Raw genomic sequence first — 21,799 nt, 5'->3', positions numbered from 1 at the left:
TCTGCAAGTGAACTCAGCCCGAAGACTCTGGCCACATGCAGCCTAAAGCTTCGTTATAGTTTGTGGTTCAGGCAGCATGCCAATGCATCGGCGGTGTGGTCTACTGGTGTGCGTCCGTGGGGGTCTGCTCGAAGTGCAGTTCAGCGGCCGAGTGGAACCAAGTCGGCTGTCGGAGACTACGCTGCACGCTTGTTCGGTGGAAGATCATGCCACGTGATCTCCCAGCGTACACGACTCAAGAAGCTCGCCACCACGTTAACGTCAGGCTCAGCTTGAGCAGGTTGCCTTGGCGAAGCGGCGGGATCGTGAAGAAGGCAAGCGCGTTGCACCGCCCAATGCAGAGAAGAAGCTGTTTGAGCAGCTCATTGTTTGCATTGTTTAATTCCAAACGCTTGCGTCACTCGCCGCACGCATGAACCGCAGTAGCAAGGCAAGCCGCTGCCGCTTGCGGTGCGCGTCCAGACTTGGGACACCGAGTCTGCCATCACTCCACCGTCGGTGCACGAATTCATTTCGGAAAAGCTGTACATGCTACTGGTCGCGGTTGTGCTTGCGACTCGGCACAAATGGTACAGCATCGACTGCCGCCTTTTGACGACCGGTGCCGGTATCGATACATACTGCGTGTAGTGATGCAGACGGGAAAATACCTACCAGATGTCGACTACAGATCTTGCGTGCGCGCCGATACCACGCCTTGAAGCCGTCGTAGAAGCGCTGGTCGAGAGTCTCGATGATCGTGTCGTCGACCGAAGCCTTCTGAACGGGATACCAAGTTAGTTGACTGTCTTCGTGCGATCGAGCACTTGAACTTCAGGGAGCATGAGTTAGTTTTTCTCGATTAATCGCCAGGAGTATCGACTCGAACAAGTTGAGCTTCGCGTTTGAGATTCTGTAGTATCCTTCCACGAGCTCAGGTTGCACCTGCAGGCTCCTTACTGAGCTCGCAAGCAGCATCGAGTCATCTGCAAAGAATATGTTTTGGGTTGTGTGGTCTGTGTTCAGACACATACCGCACACTTTGTGAGATCTCATCAGAAGAAGATCGATCGTCAAGGCGAAAAGCAGCGCAGACAATGGATCACCTTGCTTCACGCCTCGCGTCGGATGCAGTGCGGGCAGAGGGTTCCGGTTGATCAGTAGATGCGCTTGTACAACAACTTGATTCACCGAGTAACCGCTGTGCCGAACCCCAGCCCCTCGAGCAGCCGGTCATGTAGTGCCAGTTGACTCGATCGAACGCCGTCCGGAAGACCTAGAACATCGCGTATGCCTCTTCGTGATGAGCTGTCACGAGGTCTGCAAATTAGCGAATTATTTTGTTCTCAGTCAACCAATCAATGAATATCATTTTAGTCAATTATAATAGGTCAAACTGTAATCTGCACAAGTAAGACGTGACAGAAAATTTATCGATTCGACGATCAGGAAAAACATGATCAGGAAAAACATGATCAGAAGATATTAAGAGCAATTGCATACTATTATTGGTATTACTACTATTCACGTGGGTGTTCTACACCAACAATAAAGTTCAACGCTATCGGTAGAAGTACGGTTAGATACCGGTGGATTTACCAAAACAAATGTCAATTTTTTAGATTTATATCGTCTCTTACAAATAACAAAAAAACATATATTGATCAAGTCTAATATCTGTTTCTCTTACGCTCGTACATGTGATTTTGATAAAGACTAGAGCGCAGGATGAAGAGGTTTCCACCGACCCCCTCCACGATGAAGTACCATCGAACATCGACTCAATTTGACATTAACGCAGCCTTTTTTTTCCTTCAATCTCCGTGCACGTGATAAATTTCGAACTCTGCTCTGTGGGTCTTTCTTGGCAGAATCGACACACGTCGCCAATGCATCCCGCGCCTCCTCCATTTGCACAGCTGGTGTCCGTGACAATTTTAATTCCAACTGCAGCGTCTCCAGATGATACTACTTGCGTACAGGTACCAAGGTATGGAGTGACAGTTCCAGCATCATTACCAACTTTATCTTGCTTAAAATCTAAGCTAGGAGTAACAGATGGGCTCACGCCAGGTGGTGTAGCTCCTGGTTGTGGATTTGGTGATGGTGGCGGACTCGTTGTACTCGGTACACCATTGCCGCTTGGAATCGTTAATTTTTGATTGCCATCGCAAGTAAACATGCCAAAGTGTTTCTCATACTCAGCGCCTGTGTAACTCTTAGTCGTGTCGTACATCATAAACCAGTAGCTCCTTGGAACATTCTTGGACCACATCACATAATCATTAAAATACTGCTGCATCCCGTCTTTTGATGGAGCATTCGCACCGTAATTCTCCCCTTGTGTCGGCCATCCTGTCTCAGTCACGTGTAGCTTCGATGAATCATATTTGGCAGCGACTTGCTCCCATTGTGTCTGCAATTTCTCCACAGCCTTTTGTTGACCATTCGTAAAGAACGGATAAATATTGACACCAATATGATCACACACTGCAGAGAGCGCAGACGCTCCTTCAGCCGAAAGCCACTCATTAATACGTTGTACTGATCCAACTGGGGTTGAGCCGACGCATGCTTTAACACGTGTAATAAACTCAATAAGTTGATTCGCAGTGAATGTCCCGAAATCTTTGTTTTTAAGATTCTCGTTCCCCACGTATACAGCTTCAACAGCGCCAGGATTAGCTTTAAACCCTTCGCATACAGCCTGAATCTCAGCATCAATCAGTGCTGGATCTGTAAGTTGCACTCCAACAGCTACTTTAATTCCTGCTGCAGCAGCTGCGTTGATTACGTTCACGCCACCAAAAAGAGATTGAAACGTTCGAACACTGGAGAAATATTGCTTAATTTGACTAAAGTCTTTCCCAACGACGTCAGGATTGACATTAGCATGATGCCATGGCGCATAGCAAATTCCAAAGGCAAGTGGATCCGCTATGATAGTACGTAGTGTGATTGCGGCCGTCAGAACTCGCTTAGCCATTGTAGACTCCTATTTGATTTTAAAATCTCACGCCACATTCCTTGACCGGCGGACAATTGGAAAAGGTAGCCAGTGCAGCTGGCGGATTAACAACAAAAGAGAGAGAGAAGATGCAAAGGAATTGATACCTTCGAACCGTAGAGACGTGACATAGAGTGGGAGAGAAAATGACACGAACAGTGCTCAAGAAGGCACAGTTGACGAAAACAGGATAGATCGGGATACAATACGACATGATTCAATGTTACATATCAAGTCATTTCTCTTACAGTGCGTTAAAAGCTTGGATAGGCATCATTCTCACATCTTAACACCAATATGCCCAAATTCTGTATGAGGGATCGTGACCGTCGCTTCTGTACAACCGACAACGAAGGTGTTGTACTGTCTTACTATCCAGTTAGTTTTTCATATTAATTCGGTTATAATTTACACGCTACTATTACGCGTGTCACTCAATCCATGGTGATGTTCATATTCCCCAAGTAATGAACGAGTTGATGCATTGCGTCTTAATGCACCTTGTTCCAATTGACGACGACGTATTCGCCATGCATCTAAATTCCGTCGACGTTCTATCGCAGTGCTGCTTAATCCACACGTACTGTCGTGAAGTGATTGATTGCTGCCATATGGATGCACAGTCACTCGCTTTTTGAGTGTTGTCGTAAACTTTTTCTTGCGTTGAGCCAACACAGTTGGAAATGTCTGAAATACTTCGACTGACGCATTGATTAACGGTACTGTGTACACTCCTACACGTTCGACAGAGCAAGGGATCGCGACCAGATCAGCGTACATAAACAGCCAGTCAGCAATACGTCGTGTGATGAGAATCTGACCACCATCACCTAAATCACCAACTTCATTTGCTATAACTTCAGAAGCCCCTGTGTATGTCATTTTACCGGTTACAGCGTGTACGTCTAGAACAAGTGGTCCATCTGAGTTTATAGCATCGTGAATCCCCATCCGAACGCGTAAACCACAAAATAAAAGATGGCGACCAATACGCTGTTTTTTAGTTGCTGGTAGTAGTCCATGCAATTCTTTTGGCCAAGGTGCAATTAAGAGCTGCATTTGTACGTCCAAGGAATACTCAATGGCTTCTCGAATGGTATGAAATGCTAATTGAAATGCGTCACCTGCAGTTGTGATTTCATAGCCTCGGTATTTCATTAGCAATGAGCGTAAGATATTGTCGTGAATCTCTGTTGCTCGTTGCATGATCAATCCATCACCAATACCCCATAAATCACTGGACTGTTGAATATCGGTAAACACAAACACAGGATTGACAAGAGGAGGCTCAGCTGATTCGACAAGCACCTGTGTTTCATGTGGTGAAAGAAATTCTCCAGTCTGCATCAGTCGTGCTTCAACTTGTGCTTCCACATCATCTGGTAAACAATAGCGACAAAACTCAAGGACACACATTTGACTGCACATGGTTGTAACAGCAAGTGCGAAGCCTGAAGTCGAGTAAATTGCAGCACTCACGCTCACAAAATTTACCAATTTATACTCATCTTTTGGCATTGCATACAATACGACAGATGCAAGCTGGAATTGCATTGTGAAGATTGCGTAGATCATCCTGTCAAGCAGCAACAGAATGGTGTTATGATTCTACAACACAGTTTTAATGGAAACCATCGATCAAGCGTCTCGTTCGTACATGATTCGTGACAGTCTCTGATAAATAGGCGACGTGACAAACTGACCCTGTACGTTCTCGTACTTTCGGCCGACACACTTAAGATGCATAAGGTTCCATACCATGTACAAGAAGCTGGCAAATTGAACCAAGTATACAGCAAGCAAACATCGCTGCGTATAGGTCGTGTACCCACGTCTTACGGCTGCTACTGTCGTTTCGACTATGACAAAAACCAGAACAATGATCCAAACTCGTCGTAAATACCATTGAATTTGCTCTCGTTCCTTGTCAGCACCACGATCCATTGAACGAGTAGCAATCAATCGAAGCTCATAGGCAAGAGGGAAGGACCATGTGGCCACAGCGAATAACGCGCTGTCCCCTAACACCAAAAGCGCCGTAACTAACGCGTCATGTGAGATTTTAAAGTGCAAGACAGCAAAGACACCAAGTTTGCTGTATCGGTTGGCCAGTAAATGTTCGTCCAGTTCTGATGTAGATTTAAGAGGTTTAATAAGGCCTACAATCATGTACACGACGCGCCCAAAGCAAAAGACGAAGTAACAGAGGAAAAAAATGAAAAAGAGCCATCGGACACTTGAAACTTGGAGATCCCAGCTACGTCGTAAGCTGTAACTTGTGATGCCAGTGGCTATACATGATATGCTGGTGGCAATGAGGACGAGTGATGTCCACATTATTTGAGCTTGCGATACAAGTGACAAATTAAGAGAATGACTGAGGCTGGCAAGCGCCGTGTTGTAAGGTATTATTGGAAGCTGCGTGAGACTTTATTATCAAGAGTAGAAGCCGTCCGAACTTTTGTGAATATTTAGACGTCGGAAGTGAAGCGAGCACCACTGGAATGTGGTAAGGAATGTAACACACCAGCCTTTTACCAAGTCGTAGTACCACTATACTGAAGCGATGTATCAAGTTGATTCCTTGAACAAGAGAATGCAAGTTTCATGACTTTGGTATTTTTTAGTATTTTAACTGACAGACAATGCGCTATTTCTAAGAAAACCACCCGAAATCTTAGTGAGTTAATGCATCATCACATTATAGTTTTGATGTGACTTGAACACATCAAGCACATTACAAACTTGATGCATTCATTGTGCTTATTGCGACAGATATCGAGGCAGAGAAACACAGAAAGAAAGTAACACAAAAGGTGTAACCCCTTAACCTTACCAATGGTCGTGTCCCTTTTCCATTTTATATCTCCTTAAACAAATATGAGCCAAACATTTTTTGTTCTTGGTCCACCCACCACTTTCTCAAGGCATCCGTAAACATGAAAGCAGTCAGAAATCCCATCATTAATGAATCATTACAAATGCATGTGAGGCTGGCGGTCGTCATGAGATGTCCTCGTCTTGTCTCACATGCTGAACAGAATGCTTTTGCTTGTAATCTCTCAGGTTTGACAGATGAATCAAGCAATTCATGCTAAATGTGACATTAATAAAAGAAAAGTATTGCGCTAAGTTGTTCAGTACTCCATGTATTGAGCTTTTTAATCGAATCATTAGAAACTGCTTTATTTCTATAATTGAGACCGTTTTAAAACGTCCCAAAAAATCCTAATGTAATTTCTCTGTATAATAATAAGTTAATACCCCCGAGTTACATGCTCGTCGCACGCGTGTAAAATGAACCATTATCAGTCCGCCAGAATGATCGTTGTACGCGTCCAAAGCGACTAAGTCCACCTTGTACTGGTACATGTTCTGATGGCGGTACCAATGGTTGTGGCCGAGACATTCGTCGTCGTTGCTCAGGAACTGGAAGTTGCCCTGCATTACTAGACAATCGCGATCGGTTGCTTGATGCAACAGAGTAAAGCGATGACGCAGTAGTAGCTCGACGTTTCTTGAGTGTTGTCGAGAACATTTTCTTTCGACCAGCAAGCACTTCTGGCAACACTTGATAAACCTCTAATTTGGCTTTAATTTGTGGAATTGAGTACTCGCCGACTCTATCAACAATAAAGTCAATAGCCACGAGATCTTCATACATCACGAGCCAGTCAGCCACACGTTTTGTTACTAAAATTTGACCACCATCTCCTAAATCACCCACTTCATTGGCAATTACTTCGGATGCGCCCGTGTAAATCATTTTACCCGTCACAGCGTGTACATCTAAGATCAAAGCACCATCTGCTTCAATAGCATCGTGTATACCCATACGAACACGAAGTCCTCCAAAAATAAGTCGATGACCTGCACGTTGTTTTCGTGTGGCGGGCAACATTCCATGTAATTCCTTCGGCCAATTGGCAACTAACAATTGAAGTTGGACATCTAAACAATATTCCACAGCTTCTCTTACAGTATGGAACGCAAGTTGAAAAGCGTCACCTGCTGTTGTAATTTCATATCCTCGATACTTCATAAGTGATGAACGGAGGATGTTATCGTGAATTTCAGTCGCTCGCTGCATCACAAGACCGTCACCTGTAGCCCACAATGCACTAGATGACTCAATGTCTGTAAACACAAAGACGGGATTCACAAGCGGAGGTTCAGCTGACTCCATGAGTATTTGTGTATCTCTTGGTGACAGGAGATCACCTCCTTGCAAAAATCGAGTTTGGATTTGGGCTTCAATATCATCGGGAAGACATGATCTGCACATATTGAGTACGCAAGCTTGGCTGCACATGGTCGTCACTGCAAGGGCCAAACCTGAGAGATGGTAAACGAGTAAACTTACACTGATAAAGTCCAATAACTTTTCTTCGTCATCTGTTATTGCGTACATGACTACGGAAGCCAACTGAAACTGAAGTGAAAAAAGTGCGTACACGATCATAATTCGCTTGAGACGCTGGTAGACTGGTGATGTGACAAATTGTCCCTGTACATTTTCATACTTTCTGCCGCCGACCTTAAGCCTGATGATGAGCCAAATCATGTACAGAAAGCTGAAAAATTGAACGAAATACACAGACAGTAAACAACGCTGTGTATACTGTGTGTATCCCTTGTGTACGATAGCTAAGGCCATTTCAATCATGGCAAAGACCATGACAAAAGAGTGTACGGTCCATGCGTACAATCGAATCTGTTTTCTCTCTTTTTCAGCACCTCGATCCATAGACTTGGCTGCGATATTTGATAATTCAAATGTAAGTGGGAACATCCAAAGCGCTACACCGAAGAGAGCGGCGTCTCCAAAACACAGTAAAGCCGTTGCAAAGGCGTCACGCGTCTCTTCAAGCTGAAGCACTGTGTAAATCCCCATGCTACTGTAGCGATCGTAAATCACTTCGGCATCATTGGACGAGGACGATGAAAAGTCGGAAGTAGATGTCGCAATCGGGTAGACGCTTACCCAAAGCAAATACAATACACGTGCACTAGTCCAAAGCCATAGGTAGAGAAAAAAAAAGAAAAAGAGCCATCGGACACTAGATACGTGAAGGTCCCAGCTACGTCGCAGACTCACCATGGTCATACCGGTCGATAGACTGGACAGCGCCATGGAGGCGACGGCAAGGGCCGTCCACATGACACGGAGAGAGACGTTAGAACTTGAATGAAGAGTTGAAACGTCGTTTAAACTCACTGACGCGGTGTGTAAGTTTGTGCGTTCGGACGGACGACACAGACGCGAGGCAGCGGCGTGATATGCTGCTGTTCTTTGGGATTTGGGCTACCAATAACCATGTTGGTCAAAAGCGAGGTTTCAGCTGGTACAGGACCTTTCTTATATAGTAAACTCAAGTGAGAGGGCAATCTTTTGAGAACACGAGTTGTAGAGTTGTATTCCATTGCGTGTAGACAAGGTGGAAAATTGACTCTAAATCTTTTTGAAAATTCAGGACTTGACTTTATTCAAATACTAAGTTCACGATATTCTCCAGAATCTCTTCAAATATAGCTATTAATGTTGTACAAATATTCTTAAAGCTTCGAGAATCATGGCAATTGTGAAGTTATCCAAAGTTTTACAGGCAGATTTTCTGCTCGATATTACAATCAGGCGGCAACGCTGAATCTTTCTGTGATTTGGTCTTTACTTGTCAAAGATGTGTGTTGCATAGCTGCAAGACAAGAGACTGTATTGCCTGCTTGTATTACTGCCTTCAACTGTACCCAAACTCGACGCCCATAAAATTTTTGTGTAGACAATAAAGCTTAACAACAACTTATTTTTTATAATTATGATATTTGATATAGTGTTTGTTTGTAGTAATAACATAGTATCAAATATGGTTTATATTACAGCTACAGACACGTGGTACTTACTATTATCGAAGCAAATACTTCCGCCGCTACGACTCTAGTATCAATATGTACGGATTTGTAATCTATCTTTTAATATAAAAAAGGGACAAGTATCCACTAGAAACAAGGAGATATCCAGAGCAAAAAAATGTTGCAGAAATCTATATTTGACAAATGATAATCTTATCAATCGAGCGGCTTTACATGCTCTCACACACATTGGATCTGATCATTGTAAATATTAGTTTTTATACAATCACCTCGAGGATTTATAAAGCGTGGAAGAATATATGTGAAGTATTGAGGCATAAGACATTGGGGTTAGATTACATACGCTTTGAACCAGTGGTTACGCGGAGACTTTGCTGCAAAGCTCAACGTGGAAGAGAATGAACATTACTGACCCACTGCAGTGCGTTTTGAATAATGGATGGTTTTGCTTAATCAGCAATCCTCTTACTCACGACCGAAATCGTGCTATTTGGCTGGTAGCATCTGTTAATCGACAAAGGACATTCGTTTACAAACGTGCTGCAATGTTTTAGTGTAGTTAATGAATTGGATTCATTCATTGATTTACTTTAATTAGGTTAATGATTTATCGATGCGGTACGACATCATTGTTAGCATCCTAGCGTAGCTAAAAAATGTCTGACTTACTTTGAACAGATGCCATTTACGAAGATATGGTGTGGTATATAATGTTGTGTTTACGGAAACTGGTGACGCAGAATCTCGAATACAGAGACCAAAAATTACGAGAAAACAAAGCTACCGCGCAGCTCAAATCAAGTACATGTAATAAAGCAGCCAGTTGCTTGACTTCGTTTGTTGTTCCATGTATCATAACTAAAAACTTGCCATCAACAAGCTTGCACATTGCCATGATCCTATTGAGCAAACTCATTGTATTGGACAGGCTGTAAATTCTCGAACACATGTCCAACATTAACCTTATCCACGTGGCGTCGATGAGAAATGTGTGTTGCGCAAAAGGCGTATCAAACTTTTTCATCTGAATTCGCCGTGTTGTAGCCGATATCGCACAATCGGAGAGCGTTGAAACTGAGAATCTGAAAAAATAAACCAAAAGTCTTCGAAGCTACCAAATTGAAAATTGTGCACTCTAAAAAAACGATATTTTACACATGACAAGCATCTTAATGCCATGTTGAGCAATGTTTTTGATTCTGAAATGAAACCAGACTGTCCCTTGCCGGGTAATGTAAAATCTGCAAGCTACCACTTTCATAGTTTTAAAGTTACAATATCAGCGTAGATATACGTGGTTTCGCCGAGCTAGACTGCGCGCCAACATCAGATTTGAGTCATTAACTCAGTTCTTCTACTACTCTTTGTTATTGTGCCAGCGTTTGTTAAGAGATTTGGCATTTAAAGCAATTTAAAGGCCTTCATCATCTAAAATTTGCTCCGGTAGATTACCAATCCTTTACTCCATTGCAATGTGCTTTCGCTTAAAGTCATTGAAGAACGTTGACAACAATTTTTCTGTTTGTGATCAGCTGTGGGCGGCCCGCATGTGCATATTTGAAGCGCCATTGATCATTTTGTCTTGTAATCATCAAATCATTGCATACTTTTCGTTGTTGGCTTCCCCAGTCTGTTTTTAAGAACCTTCGTTTTGATGCAACAAGAGAACGATAATCGTCATTAGATTAAATTTAAAACCTTGATCTGATAAAGAATGGGGTTAGTATAGTCAATCAGTTTGCCGTCTGTACTCCGATATCAGCGCAAATGCTGAGATAGGATAGACTTTGTTAAGCATTTTTTGTCATTTATGAAGACTTAAGCATCATTAATCTCAGTCAATCTAGCCGACTGGCATAGATGCTATCGGAATTAACTAAACATTCCTATCTGGATTGGCATAGTTCTTTTCTACAACACTAGCAACAAAAACAGAGCAAAAACCTTAAATCGCGAAATAAATCCTTATAAATACGTCAAGTCACACAGCCTGTGCTAGAATGATTGTCTAGCTATTCCTTGTCCGGGTTTGACCTAACGCTCTTGATCCATTTGTTCATTGTTCATTTTTTCGCGCCTTCGTCCTACTTATAATATATGTCAGTCGATGGGTGCCGATAATATACCATGTTGAGCCTTTTAACTTAAGATTATCGCTCGTAGCATTCTTTGATTGCCCTATCGAAGGTGCTGACGCTCTGTTTTCCGATTATCGGAAGAAAAACGTTTACTGTTGTCGAGGCCACCTGACGCTAGAGGTCCCGTGATGAGGCTCAAAACTTCTCATTTATCTGACGACCTATTCGTTAACCCACGCGGATCACTTTTTGCTGCGAACAACACAACTTTGCCTAAAACATCTTTGTATCTTAGGCGAAAGTAAAAATGTCATGGAGACTTGGTAGTGAGCAGGTACAGATGCGATCTACTGTATATCTCTCGTCAATTAGTTGGGATATGATTTCTATGTCATGGTTGTTACTATACTTGCCATCATGATAAAAAAAGCTTAAAGTGCGAAATTAAGTGCCTGTTGCTATTCAATATTACACAGAAGCATGCCGTCAACTTTTCTAGTGCGATGTACGATCTCAACTATCCAACTCAAAAGGAATTGCGGCTCACTGCCCATTTTGTCATCCGAGGTTAAATGAAGAAGCAATATCATTGCTAGCTGAGTCACACAATGCACCAAAATGATCGCAGCTTTATGCTCTTCTTCTTCCGAGCGAAATAGACTTTTATGACATGCTAAACTTTGCTAGAGAAGAAGGGTGACCCAACGTTTTATCTGCCTCTTGATCAATGACTTATGGCGATCCTGCCAGGCCATACCTCTCGTCCTACATGCCCTGAGGCAAATAAGGATACTGCTCCATTCTCACAGAGGGTAAATCGTAACGACTCAAGCGAAGATTGACTACAATTACTACCAAGTGCAGTGGGGCTGTTGTAGCTCTTTCACTTATAGAATGCTTAGTTAAGGTCGGTGACTTTCATTCTATACTGAGAACCAGTACGAGTGTAGCGACTCGCAAATCGCTACCTCCTAGAGTACCGAAAACCTAACATCAAGATGTTTTCATCCGTTCAAGATTGAAACTGTATTTATCTAATTTATTGGCGGCAGAGCCGCCTATATCTGAAAGCATAGGTTTTTCCGATTAAATAGAAAAACATAATTGATATGCATAATTATTGCAGTCACGCCAAGTAGTAGTTTTTTGTTACGGTGTAGCCAAACCATTGTGTGATTACCCCGACTTGAGTAATCCGCACCTTTGTACGGTCTATCATCTTGTGTGTCCCACCCTTTCATACCAGGGTACGTGTAAACCCATTACACCCCTTTTGCATCCATTCAAAAAAAGTTGATGAGGGGCACTATCATCCGGTCATCAGCTGTATTGTACTTCGACAAGTTGCTGAATAGTCTACTTATTCAAGTGCAATCCAATTTTAAACCAATTTTAAACCAATTTCTCCGGAGTAGCGGCGCTGACTATTTGACTTCGGTCTTGAACTTTGCATGAGCTGCCCGCAGACCCTAACTCTTAAAGAAGCACCTCAAAAAGGGGATCGGTCGACACAGAACAGATTTCTATGTGGCGGCTAGCTTATCAAAGCGCATACACTCAGGCTCCGCTTCAAAATTACGGACACGAACATCCACGTCGAACATCATGTGATCTGCACGTGTAAAAATGTGTGTACTTACGACGCGTTCTAACCAGCTATTCTCATCAGGCGATCTAACGTCGCTGGTAAAATAGATAGTCACTGAGAAATTTTTGAGCATTTTGCTTCAATATCTAGGAAAAGGGAGTTACTGTCTTTCATACGATGTTGATATAAATCAGAGCTAGACATCGAGTGCTGAACACGGTCCAATCAGCCGTACAATGCTGCGTTTATAAGGATTTTCAGTATTTGCTGAAATCGCGACTTATTTAGCTTATTCTATGGATGTGCAATTTGCGGCTTGCCGTCAGCCTCCGATACGTAGGCTTATTCTGGGCCAAACCAAGTGCAAGTGATTAAAGATACTTGTAGAATCTTTGTCAATAATGTGTTAGGGGTAGGTATCATAATGAACTTCTTTTATTTGTCCATGCCTTCAAAGCATCCTCATTACAATAAAGTATGATTCATTGATTAAGTGAAAAATAAACATCGATGTGAATGTGAGCTATATAACACGGGAAAGCGAAGTGCTTGGCAGCTTCGTTACAATCGCCGTTCCGCATCTTGTACTCTGTGTACTCAATAACGGACTTATCGTGACCAAAGGATAACGACGTTAATTTAGCGAGAGTTTCCGTCTGGCGTAGTGAAGAACGACTAACAACCCTTAGGGCTTCTCGGTCGCTCAAACCATAAGTAAAAACAATTTGTCGCCACTAACATAACCGCTCCGTACGATGGAATGTATCATACGGTGTTTGCTGGCTTCTCGACACTATCACATCGTGGTCAGACAGACCATCCTACCTGTGCGTCTGCGTCCCCTCATACATACACCCGGAGACCGCGGCTTGCGACTGCTTTTGTCTACCGGGGGTTGCTCAGAAATTAAAGCAATGTTGCTTCTACTTTCTACAGACATTCTCATATATCGCCATAATAATGTCACATAGTAATGTCTGTGCGCAACGAGCGACGGAGTTGCAGTGCACTTCACACATAAGAAGCTTTGACTCAAAAAATTCGCGTAGTGAAATCGCAGAAATCAAGTTCGTAAACCATACACCTTTGCGGTAACTAGGTACCCAGTTCTATACATATTTCAAAAACGCTTTTGAGAACTCTTTTATAGTATTACCAAACGTATATAATCCATTACTTTTCTGTTCAATAGAAGGTAAAAATCAAAGTGAATATATTTAGGTCCTTAGTTCGCTAACCTGTGCTACTTCTAAGCCTATCGTTCTAGATCCTTCCTAGAAGTTTCTATAAGCAATCTTATTTATCAAAACCAATGAAGGACTCATATAATATCCATTATTACGTCCGTAATTGATGTTGTGCTGCAAGGAAATGAAGAAAAGAACTGGAGGGGATACCAACAAGCTTTGCATTCACCCAATGTGGATCGTGAGCAACGTCGACTATTGCGCAAAAGCAGGACTAAGTCTGCTGATAGACCTTTCGTCAGTCTCTTCTCATTTCGTGTGGACTGTATGAAAGAATCAGTCGTAACGGACGTGCTTGAACCGTCGTATGAAACCACGATCACATACCGCCGCATCGGGCAATTCAGCGGTGCAATCTCAGCACTTCTACTTACTGTTACTGCTGATTATGCTTGGTATTGATTCCGGAAGCTTCACGCAGATACTGCAGAATGTTGGTTCCGAGTGCTTTCGTCAGCATATCTGCAAGCTGGTACTTCGTGTTAATATAGTCAATCTTCAATCGTCCTTCTTGACGTTCTCACGAATAAAGTGGTGCATGATATCCACATGTTTCGTCCTTGCATGGTATCCGGCGTTATTGGCCAATGCGATTGCTCCTTGATTATCTTACCACACCTTCGTGACTTCAACTTGCGCATGACCCATGTCATTTTGTATAGCTCGCGTCCAAAGAACTTATTGTGCAAAAACTGAGAGCCATTTAGTCAGTATCAGCGGAGCTTAGAGCAAAAGTCCGCCGGTACTTCGACTTGAATTATAACGGGGTTACTCGTGCCGTTTTATAAAAGGGTGGATTGCACAAGATTGTGCGACCGTACAAAAGTGTGTATTACAGAAAATAGTCTAATCACACAGTGGTGTGGCTTCACCGTAACAAGGAGCCACCACGTGGCAGGATTGCCATTAGTAATGCATACTACTATATTAAGTAGAATTTGCTTTATTAGTTGGGTATTACTATATTAACTAAGAAAACCTAGGATTTGAGAAATTGGCAACTCTGTCGCAACTAAAACAATTAGATACAATTTTGATTTTGAACAGAAGCGTTCGTTTACCTCTGTTAGGGTTTTTAGTACTTAGAAGTCGCGGTTTGCGGTTCGCTACACTAGGCCTGGTTCTTGGAAAGATCGTAAGGTCGGTGATCTTAGCTTATTTTCCTTTAAGCAAAGAGCTACGGCAGCCCCGCTGCACTTGGTAGCACTCGTAGTCAATCAACGCCTGAGTCGTTACGACTGTTCCTTTGTGAGAATGAAAAAACTTCTATTTGTCCCAGGGATGCAGAATGAGCTTAATAAGCTGATGTTTCGGCTGGGCCCTGAAGGCGTGGAGCACCTCAGTGCGCAAGGGCCTAAACCCATGGGTGCGCGCCTAGGGGCGTTTTTAAATTTCAAGTTATGAAAATGCTATGTTAGAGCAATTACAGCAGATGCTGCCAGCGTCGACATGTTTCTATGACGCGACAACTGATGATTCCTTTCGACCCAGGCTGCTCATGGTGAGCATTACGACTTTTTAGGGTAAGGATGGAAAGAATTTCTTGCTCAGGATAATAGGGCTGAAATGGCTATGGCATCCGCCATGCTCCAAAACGAGCAATAGCGCGTGGCGCTAGCTATCTCCAAGCTCGGGGGAGAGTGCGAGAATGGGCACTTACGTGTGGTCCTTCGGTTGAAGCGGCGTTCCGCTCTTAGAAAAAGTAAAAGCGTCGGCTTTTACGAGTGTTCTCGCCGCCTAAACAGGCAAATCGCGTGAGATTGCGTTACCTTGCTGTCTGACAAGGCAAGAAAGAGTTTGTGGACTTTGTCCAAGAGTTGAGAACTCGCGTTGCCGGGATGGAGCAGATCCTCTCCCCGAGGCGGTCGCAGTGACCGTCAATATGGGCCTCCACACTGGCATGACCAGAATGGAAGTCTTTCGTGTGTATTCTTTTAAGGAAGCAATGAATGTGGCACTGATAGCCGAAAGTCGGCACGACTTGGTTAAAATGCACACCCTCAGAGCTCGTCGAGCGGACCTGTTAAATAGATCTCAGCTATGCTGAGAAAGAAGAGGGAGATCTCCGAGCTGCCGACCAGCGTGTAAACATTTGAGGAATTGTGTCCGTGGAGACACCGGTCACCTTCGGACTGGTTGTTCCCTGCGCAAGGCGTGTGAAGGTGCGTCGAATTGACACCCCCCCCTAACCAGTCTGGCTTGTTGTGGGGAAACAAGAAATCCCAGTAGGCGCGAAGCATACTACTGGACCCTTTGAGCAAGATGGCTCATCTTGCGTCAGTGTCGGACACCATCGACGGTGTGGGTACAGCGATGATGTTTGTCGATCGTGTATTTCGGCAGCATGGATTCCTCGAAGTCAAATGTCTCTGATAGAGACCCGCGATTCACTGGGAAGTTTTGGCCTACACTTTTCAGGGTGCTGGGCACCAAGTTGACTATGCCAACAGTGGACCATCCGCAGACAGATGGTCAGACTGAGCGCGTGAATCGCGTCGTTGAAGATGTTCTTCGCAGCGTTTGCGCTGAAACGCCGAGGTGCTGGAGCGCCATGTTGCCACTCGTAAAGCTTGCACTGAATAATGCAGTGCATGCACCTACCGGCTACACGCCGTTCTACGTGAACGGGCTGATACACCCTCGCGTCCTGCTGACGCCCCCATCCCATGGCTCAGGGCCTGTTGGAGGAGGAATAGTCGAACGGCTAGCTGATGTTTGCCCCCTCACCATCCGTGAAGAAGTCGATGACTTCTTGTCTACCAGACTGAGTGTCCTACGACACGTTCGCGATGCGATGACTGAGAGCCAAGACCTGCAGAAAGAATATGTAGATGATACAGGAAGCGGCAAAGCGGAAAGCTTTAAGGTCAGGGACCTGGTTTTATTTAATTAAAAAAATCTGCCTACACATGCAGCATCTGCTCGTTTTATCGGACCGAATGTTGTGGCCAAACGGGGCCTGGCGTACACGCTGAATCTTCCGAAACGGATGCGCACCCACCCGGGGTTCTACGAGGGCTTGCTCAAGCCGTACCGGAATCCGGCGCAAGTGAACGCGGAAGCTTCAGCGTCAGACCGGATTCCACGGGCCCGCGGCCACCCAGAAGTTGAACCAGAAATTGGTTCTGAGCACGGAGTGCTACAATCTCCATTTAATGGAGCCAAGCGCTCCACCGTTGCCTGCAGCAATGTATTCGCCTGCTTAACGGCTAGGAGTCGCTCCGACAGAGATCGGTAGTATCAAGGCGAGGCAACCGGCGCACGACGCGCTTTGAATCGTCGAGAGCGTCCGCACAACATTATGCTACTTCAGCATGACGCTCAGCGGAGCTTCGATTTCGAAAGACCTTGTCCTCAAGCCTTCAAAAAGCATCACGAGTCACCGCCTGCCATTGACTCTTCTCGATGAGAGCGGTGACGTCCACTATCACGTGGAACGTCTTGTTGGACGACGTCGTCACCAGGGTCAGACCCCAGGGTCAAACCCAATATCTGGTGAAGTGGCGGGGATATCCCGACTCAGAAATCTCGTAGAAATTTGAGGCGCCACTTCGGCAAGATTGCCCAGTCGCTGTGGGCGCTTTTCATCGGAAAGATCAGGCCTCCCGCGTCATCAGACGCCCCGCGCTTCCCGGCAATAGCCAAAGAAGTAGTCGGGCCATGAGCTGAGCTCAAGCAGTGGCCCTGAGCTCTTGAGGTTTAAGACACAGGGCCCATACGTTGCAGGGTGATAATCCGAAGGAAGTTGACGGCGTGCCTTGAAGTTTGGCAAACTCAAAGTCGAGGTGTCGCCACACACGCACGTCCACTTCCTTGAGACTCAACCGCAGGTTATGCAGTGGGGAAAGTTTTCGGTGTCGTTGCACCCATCGCTCAAAGAGCGCTTCGTCATCTGTAGTGCTTTCGCCGGGGGCGAGACTTGGAGATTTTGGTGTCATTGACACGTGGCTCATTGAGCAAGGAAGTTGTTTGTTCCAACGAATGGCGTTGCAGTGTCTAACGAACATGCGAGTTTCGTTGAGGCAATAATTGATTGGAACTGAGAATATTCTCAATCTTAATGGAGAAGGGTGTCACGGGGTTACACGAACCCTAATAACAGGGGTGTGTGTGTCGCACGAGATGTGCATAATGTGACCACACACCCAACGAGAATACGGAACGGGGCTAGCTAGCCAGAAGTTATGGATGTATTTAGATTTTACTACGTATATTTTGTATTTGAGGAAAATCTAAACTTTTAGCATTACAATAAAAATATAAATGAAAATCAGTTCCAATTTCGAACAGAGGTGTTCGTTTGCCTTGGTTAAGGATTTTAAGTACTTTAAAGGCAGCGGATTGCTATCCGCTGCACTAGTACTTGGTTATTGTAAAGAACAAAAGGTCGGTCACATAACGACGCTCTTAAGCGCAAAGCTACGGCAGCCCCGCTGCATTACATCTTGTTCTGGTCGGCTCAATGTTTTCGTAGCCCCACTCATATGTCGCCCAGAAATTAAAATTTTGCTCGTCAGTAAGAGGGTTCTGTTCACAATAATCCCTCAAATATAACACATACGTTTTGTGTGACGGAAAAAAGTGATTTCGACGTGAAGGAGAGGAATGGCCCAGACTTGCAAGTAAGCAGAACGACTTAAGGGGTTGGAGGCAAACTTGCTATTATATTAAAATGGGCGAACGGCTCCTAGAGGTACATGAAAACACTCTAAGAGCCTCTAGAGGTACTACTAACAAAATCTTGGAATTCTATTAAACCGAGTTGTACAGTCATAGGTATACTGAGGCTGAAGTTTGGTCTGATCTTATAAAAGATCTTGGGTGTTTGAAGCTTGAGCTGGAAAAGATTGAAGCTGAACTTCCGTTTAAATTTCCAAGCAGAAGTTGGTGGCGTAAACCACTTGTTTTGGAAGACAGAGACAAGTTGTTCTCGTCCAGTACAAATTCTCACCTAGGAACCAGCATTCTGCATCAGACAGTATAACGTCATGGAAGATGTCGCCAACGAAGGGTTTAAATAATGCTTGTGGGAACACCATACTGCGATTCTGTTGTTGTAAATTTCCACAATGCACGCCGAGGTACATAAAAATAACTCTAAATAACAGCTAAGTGTAGCCCATTACAATGTCAAGGTGACGACGCCGCGCGTCCCTGAGGTGATACGTCTCGAATTCGGGTCAAACGCAACATGCATGAGGCACATAGTATCTCCTCTTATGCCACCCCAACAAGCGATAGACGTGGGGTACAGTGGACGCAATGAACTGATAATAACATGTATAAACGCAGAAGCACTTATCTGTGCATGCGCTTCAAAGTCAAGCATCAAATTGCGTTCTCATAGAAACTACAAAACGTACATTTAGCTCTCCATCTGAACTGAAGGCCCATGTCCAAGGCTCCGACGTGACGCAGTGATAAATTTCGATACATCACGTCCAAAAGAGTGCAATCTGGTCTGTACAATTGCATTTTAATTAGATACGACTGTTGCTCTTGCAGCTTGACAAAGTCTGCTCGCTGGTAGGAACCCAAACCTCGTCGTGAGCTCTACGCCAGGGTGTTGGGGCAGAGAAAAAGAAGATGAAGTGCGTATCTCGTGGAGAGGTGAGGCATAGTGTAGAAGACCATTCATCTGCAGATAGGCATCCGTTTATGGAAACCATACGACTTTTGAGTTGTTGTGTCGGGACTAGACGAGTAAATGGTATCGCTCTTATCGGAGAAAAACTATCAATCATGGCTGCAGAACGTCGAACGCGAAGGCTGTGGCATTCGTTTGTTGGCTGTCGTAAAGCAAGGAGGGGATAACACTTTCGATGTGATGAGCGTTTGTAAGAGCTGCCACATTACGAGAAAAACTACTTCCACTGCCGTCGCGCTGAAATCAAGTACGTTATGGAACTACATGTTGATTGAATAACGTTAGCTGCGCTAGTATTGGTTGCTCTAAAAATGTTTTTCAACTGAGAGAATTTCTAGTTGTATTTTTCGTTAATCTCTCGGACTGATTTAATGGGGGTATCATGAAGAGAAAGCTGTTGCAATCGATCTCGACGAATGATTTACATTTAGTTACATCAACTTCAAATTACAAATCCGTAACACACTATTTACGCAAAGCCACATTACACTTGGTTGCTGTTCTACTTACCAATGAGTCAGCTTCATTTTGCGTCACACTCTCCGAAGGAATCTCAGTTCCATTAGTCGATATTGAGGTATCAGTGGTAGATGGGACTGTTGGTGGTGGAGATGTAGGGGTGTCATCGACGGGAGTGGATATCTGTGTTGAAGCTGGAGTTCCAGCAGTAATACTCGCACTTGTATCATTCGTAGTTGTAGACACAGATGGTTTAGTCGTCGATATTTCAGGTGTAGTCGTCACATTAGTCTGCACCGTGTCACCATTGTTCGTGATTGTTATCTTCTTTTCACCGTTTGAGGTAAACAGACCAAAGTGCTTCTCGTACTCTGCGCCAGTGTAGCTGATAGTTGTATCGTACATCATGAACCAATACGACTGGCCCAGACCCGTTGACCATATGATATAGTCGTTAAAAAACTGTTGCATCGTCTCAATTGACGGTGTATTGCTTTGATAGTTCTCTCCGCTAGACGGCCAACCTGTTTCGGTCAAACGGAGTTTGTTCACGTCATACTTGTCCGTCATTTGCTTCCATTGAGCCTTTAGCTTTTCGATCGACGTTTGGTCAGAAATTGTGAAAAACGGGTAAATATTAACACCAATAATGTCCGAAGCTCCTTCAAGCATCGCAACTCCTTCGGCACTAAGCCACTCATTGATGCGTTGTACTGAACCGACTGGAACGCTGCCGACACAAGATTTTATCTTGTTGATGTAGGCCACTAGTTGGTCAGCCGAAAATGTCCCAAAACCGCCATTCTTAAGGTTTTCGTTGCCAACGTAAACTGCCTCAACCGCGTCTGGATTGCTTGTGTAGCCTTTGCAAACAGCGGCAATTTCCGAATCGATTGCTGAGGGATCCGATAACTGCACACCAACAGCAACCTTTAACCCTGCAGCACCTGCAGCTTCAATAACATTCACACCACTAAATTGGGCCTGAAATGTACGAAAACTTGAGAAATACTGCTTGATTTCAGTCAGGTCTGCTTTGACAACTGAAAAGTCAACGGTTTTGTGGTGCCATGGAGCGTAGCACACACCTTTACCAGCAATCATTTCAATTGCAGCTGCAGCCAAGAAGAAAATGACAAAAGAACATTTCAAAAAGACCATTGTTACGGATGAAGGCAAAATAAAAGTAAGGACAAATGGTGCCATTGAGCTACGTTCACGCTTTGGGATCAATGGGTACAGCAGGGAGTCAGACTTGATTGGAGAGCAGCATATATCTCGAAGAATATTGACGCACGCAATTCAGAAACAGACACACGCCACACAAATTCTCAGTTAACTTCATGGATCAAGCTTCTTTTCATGCCAGTGGTCCGACAGATGGTTTGAACGAATCATCTTCATCTTGTGGCTCAAAATTTATTTTAAATTATCAGGCTGATCTTTTTTCCTAGTGTAATAAACATACTGCCATTATAAGAAAATTTATGCAGTTTGCATCGATATGGCCGATTTTGCTGTCTACAATATAATCAGCTCTATGACTTAGTGAATGTAAATGTCCCTGACAGCCTGATATACTTACATTATTCGCCAACCAAAAGCTCGGATAGATCTTTATACTATTTTAATTATTGTGAGGAGTTAACTTTGCCAAGTCTTGACTTCTTATACTGAAAGCGAAGAACGAATTCATCAATGAGAAAATTTGTCACTTTGACTGTGTACACGTAATATGCATACAAGCATTGTATTCTTTTCGTTCATCTACGTAGTCGAGCTGTCTACATCACCAATGCGCGAATCTCACATAGGGCAATCCTTCTTAGATTTGTCATCCGTTTTGGGCTGTCCATTAGGCGTCGCGATCGAGCCATCTGGATTGAAATACACCGGATCACCTAGCATAAAGGTCGGCGGTGT

At 44.1% G+C, this 21,799-nt stretch overlaps 6 protein-coding genes across 6 annotated transcripts; 1 reads left to right on the top strand and 5 right to left on the bottom strand.

Moving 5' to 3' along the window:
• Window positions 1-1,771: 1,771 nt before the first annotated feature.
• Window positions 1,772-2,965, bottom strand: PHALS_09752 (glycoside hydrolase family 17-like protein; the record flags this gene model as incomplete). The annotated part of the gene is made up of 1 exon (XM_024725064.1): window positions 1,772-2,965. The coding sequence occupies one exon, from the start codon at window positions 2,963-2,965 to the stop codon at window positions 1,772-1,774; it is 1,194 nt and encodes a 397-aa protein (XP_024575878.1).
• A 429-nt stretch (window positions 2,966-3,394) lies between these two features.
• PHALS_09751 (hypothetical protein PHYSODRAFT_340204) lies at window positions 3,395-5,155 on the bottom strand (the record flags this gene model as incomplete). Its single annotated transcript, XM_024725063.1, has 2 exons — window positions 3,395-4,562; window positions 4,644-5,155. The coding sequence occupies 2 exons, from the start codon at window positions 5,153-5,155 to the stop codon at window positions 3,395-3,397; spliced, it is 1,680 nt and encodes a 559-aa protein (XP_024575877.1).
• Window positions 5,156-6,257: 1,102 nt separating this feature from the next.
• PHALS_09750 (hypothetical protein F443_18581) lies at window positions 6,258-8,120 on the bottom strand (the record flags this gene model as incomplete). The annotated part of the gene is made up of 1 exon (XM_024725062.1): window positions 6,258-8,120. One exon carries the CDS (start codon window positions 8,118-8,120, stop codon window positions 6,258-6,260), a length of 1,863 nt encoding a protein of 620 aa, XP_024575876.1.
• A 5,137-nt stretch (window positions 8,121-13,257) lies between these two features.
• PHALS_09749 (uncharacterized protein) lies at window positions 13,258-13,463 on the bottom strand (the record flags this gene model as incomplete). The annotated part of the gene is made up of 2 exons (XM_024725061.1): window positions 13,258-13,316; window positions 13,373-13,463. The coding sequence occupies 2 exons, from the start codon at window positions 13,461-13,463 to the stop codon at window positions 13,258-13,260; spliced, it is 150 nt and encodes a 49-aa protein (XP_024575875.1).
• A 5,498-nt stretch (window positions 13,464-18,961) lies between these two features.
• PHALS_09748 (uncharacterized protein) lies at window positions 18,962-19,191 on the top strand (the record flags this gene model as incomplete). The annotated part of the gene is made up of 2 exons (XM_024725060.1): window positions 18,962-19,018; window positions 19,063-19,191. The coding sequence occupies 2 exons, from the start codon at window positions 18,962-18,964 to the stop codon at window positions 19,189-19,191; spliced, it is 186 nt and encodes a 61-aa protein (XP_024575874.1).
• Window positions 19,192-19,882: 691 nt separating this feature from the next.
• On the bottom strand, window positions 19,883-21,037 carry PHALS_09747 (glycoside hydrolase family 17-like protein; the record flags this gene model as incomplete). The annotated part of the gene is made up of 1 exon (XM_024725058.1): window positions 19,883-21,037. One exon carries the CDS (start codon window positions 21,035-21,037, stop codon window positions 19,883-19,885), a length of 1,155 nt encoding a protein of 384 aa, XP_024575873.1.
• Between the last annotated feature and the right edge of the window lie 762 nt (window positions 21,038-21,799).

The sequence above is a fragment of the Plasmopara halstedii genome (assembly GCF_900000015.1).
Source record: "Plasmopara halstedii genome assembly, contig: Scaffold_430, whole genome shotgun sequence".
In the NCBI taxonomy this organism is placed as follows: domain Eukaryota; phylum Oomycota; class Peronosporomycetes; order Peronosporales; family Peronosporaceae; genus Plasmopara; species Plasmopara halstedii.
Note: the sequence above shows the minus strand (reverse complement) of the source record. Positions and strands in the feature narration are given on the sequence as shown.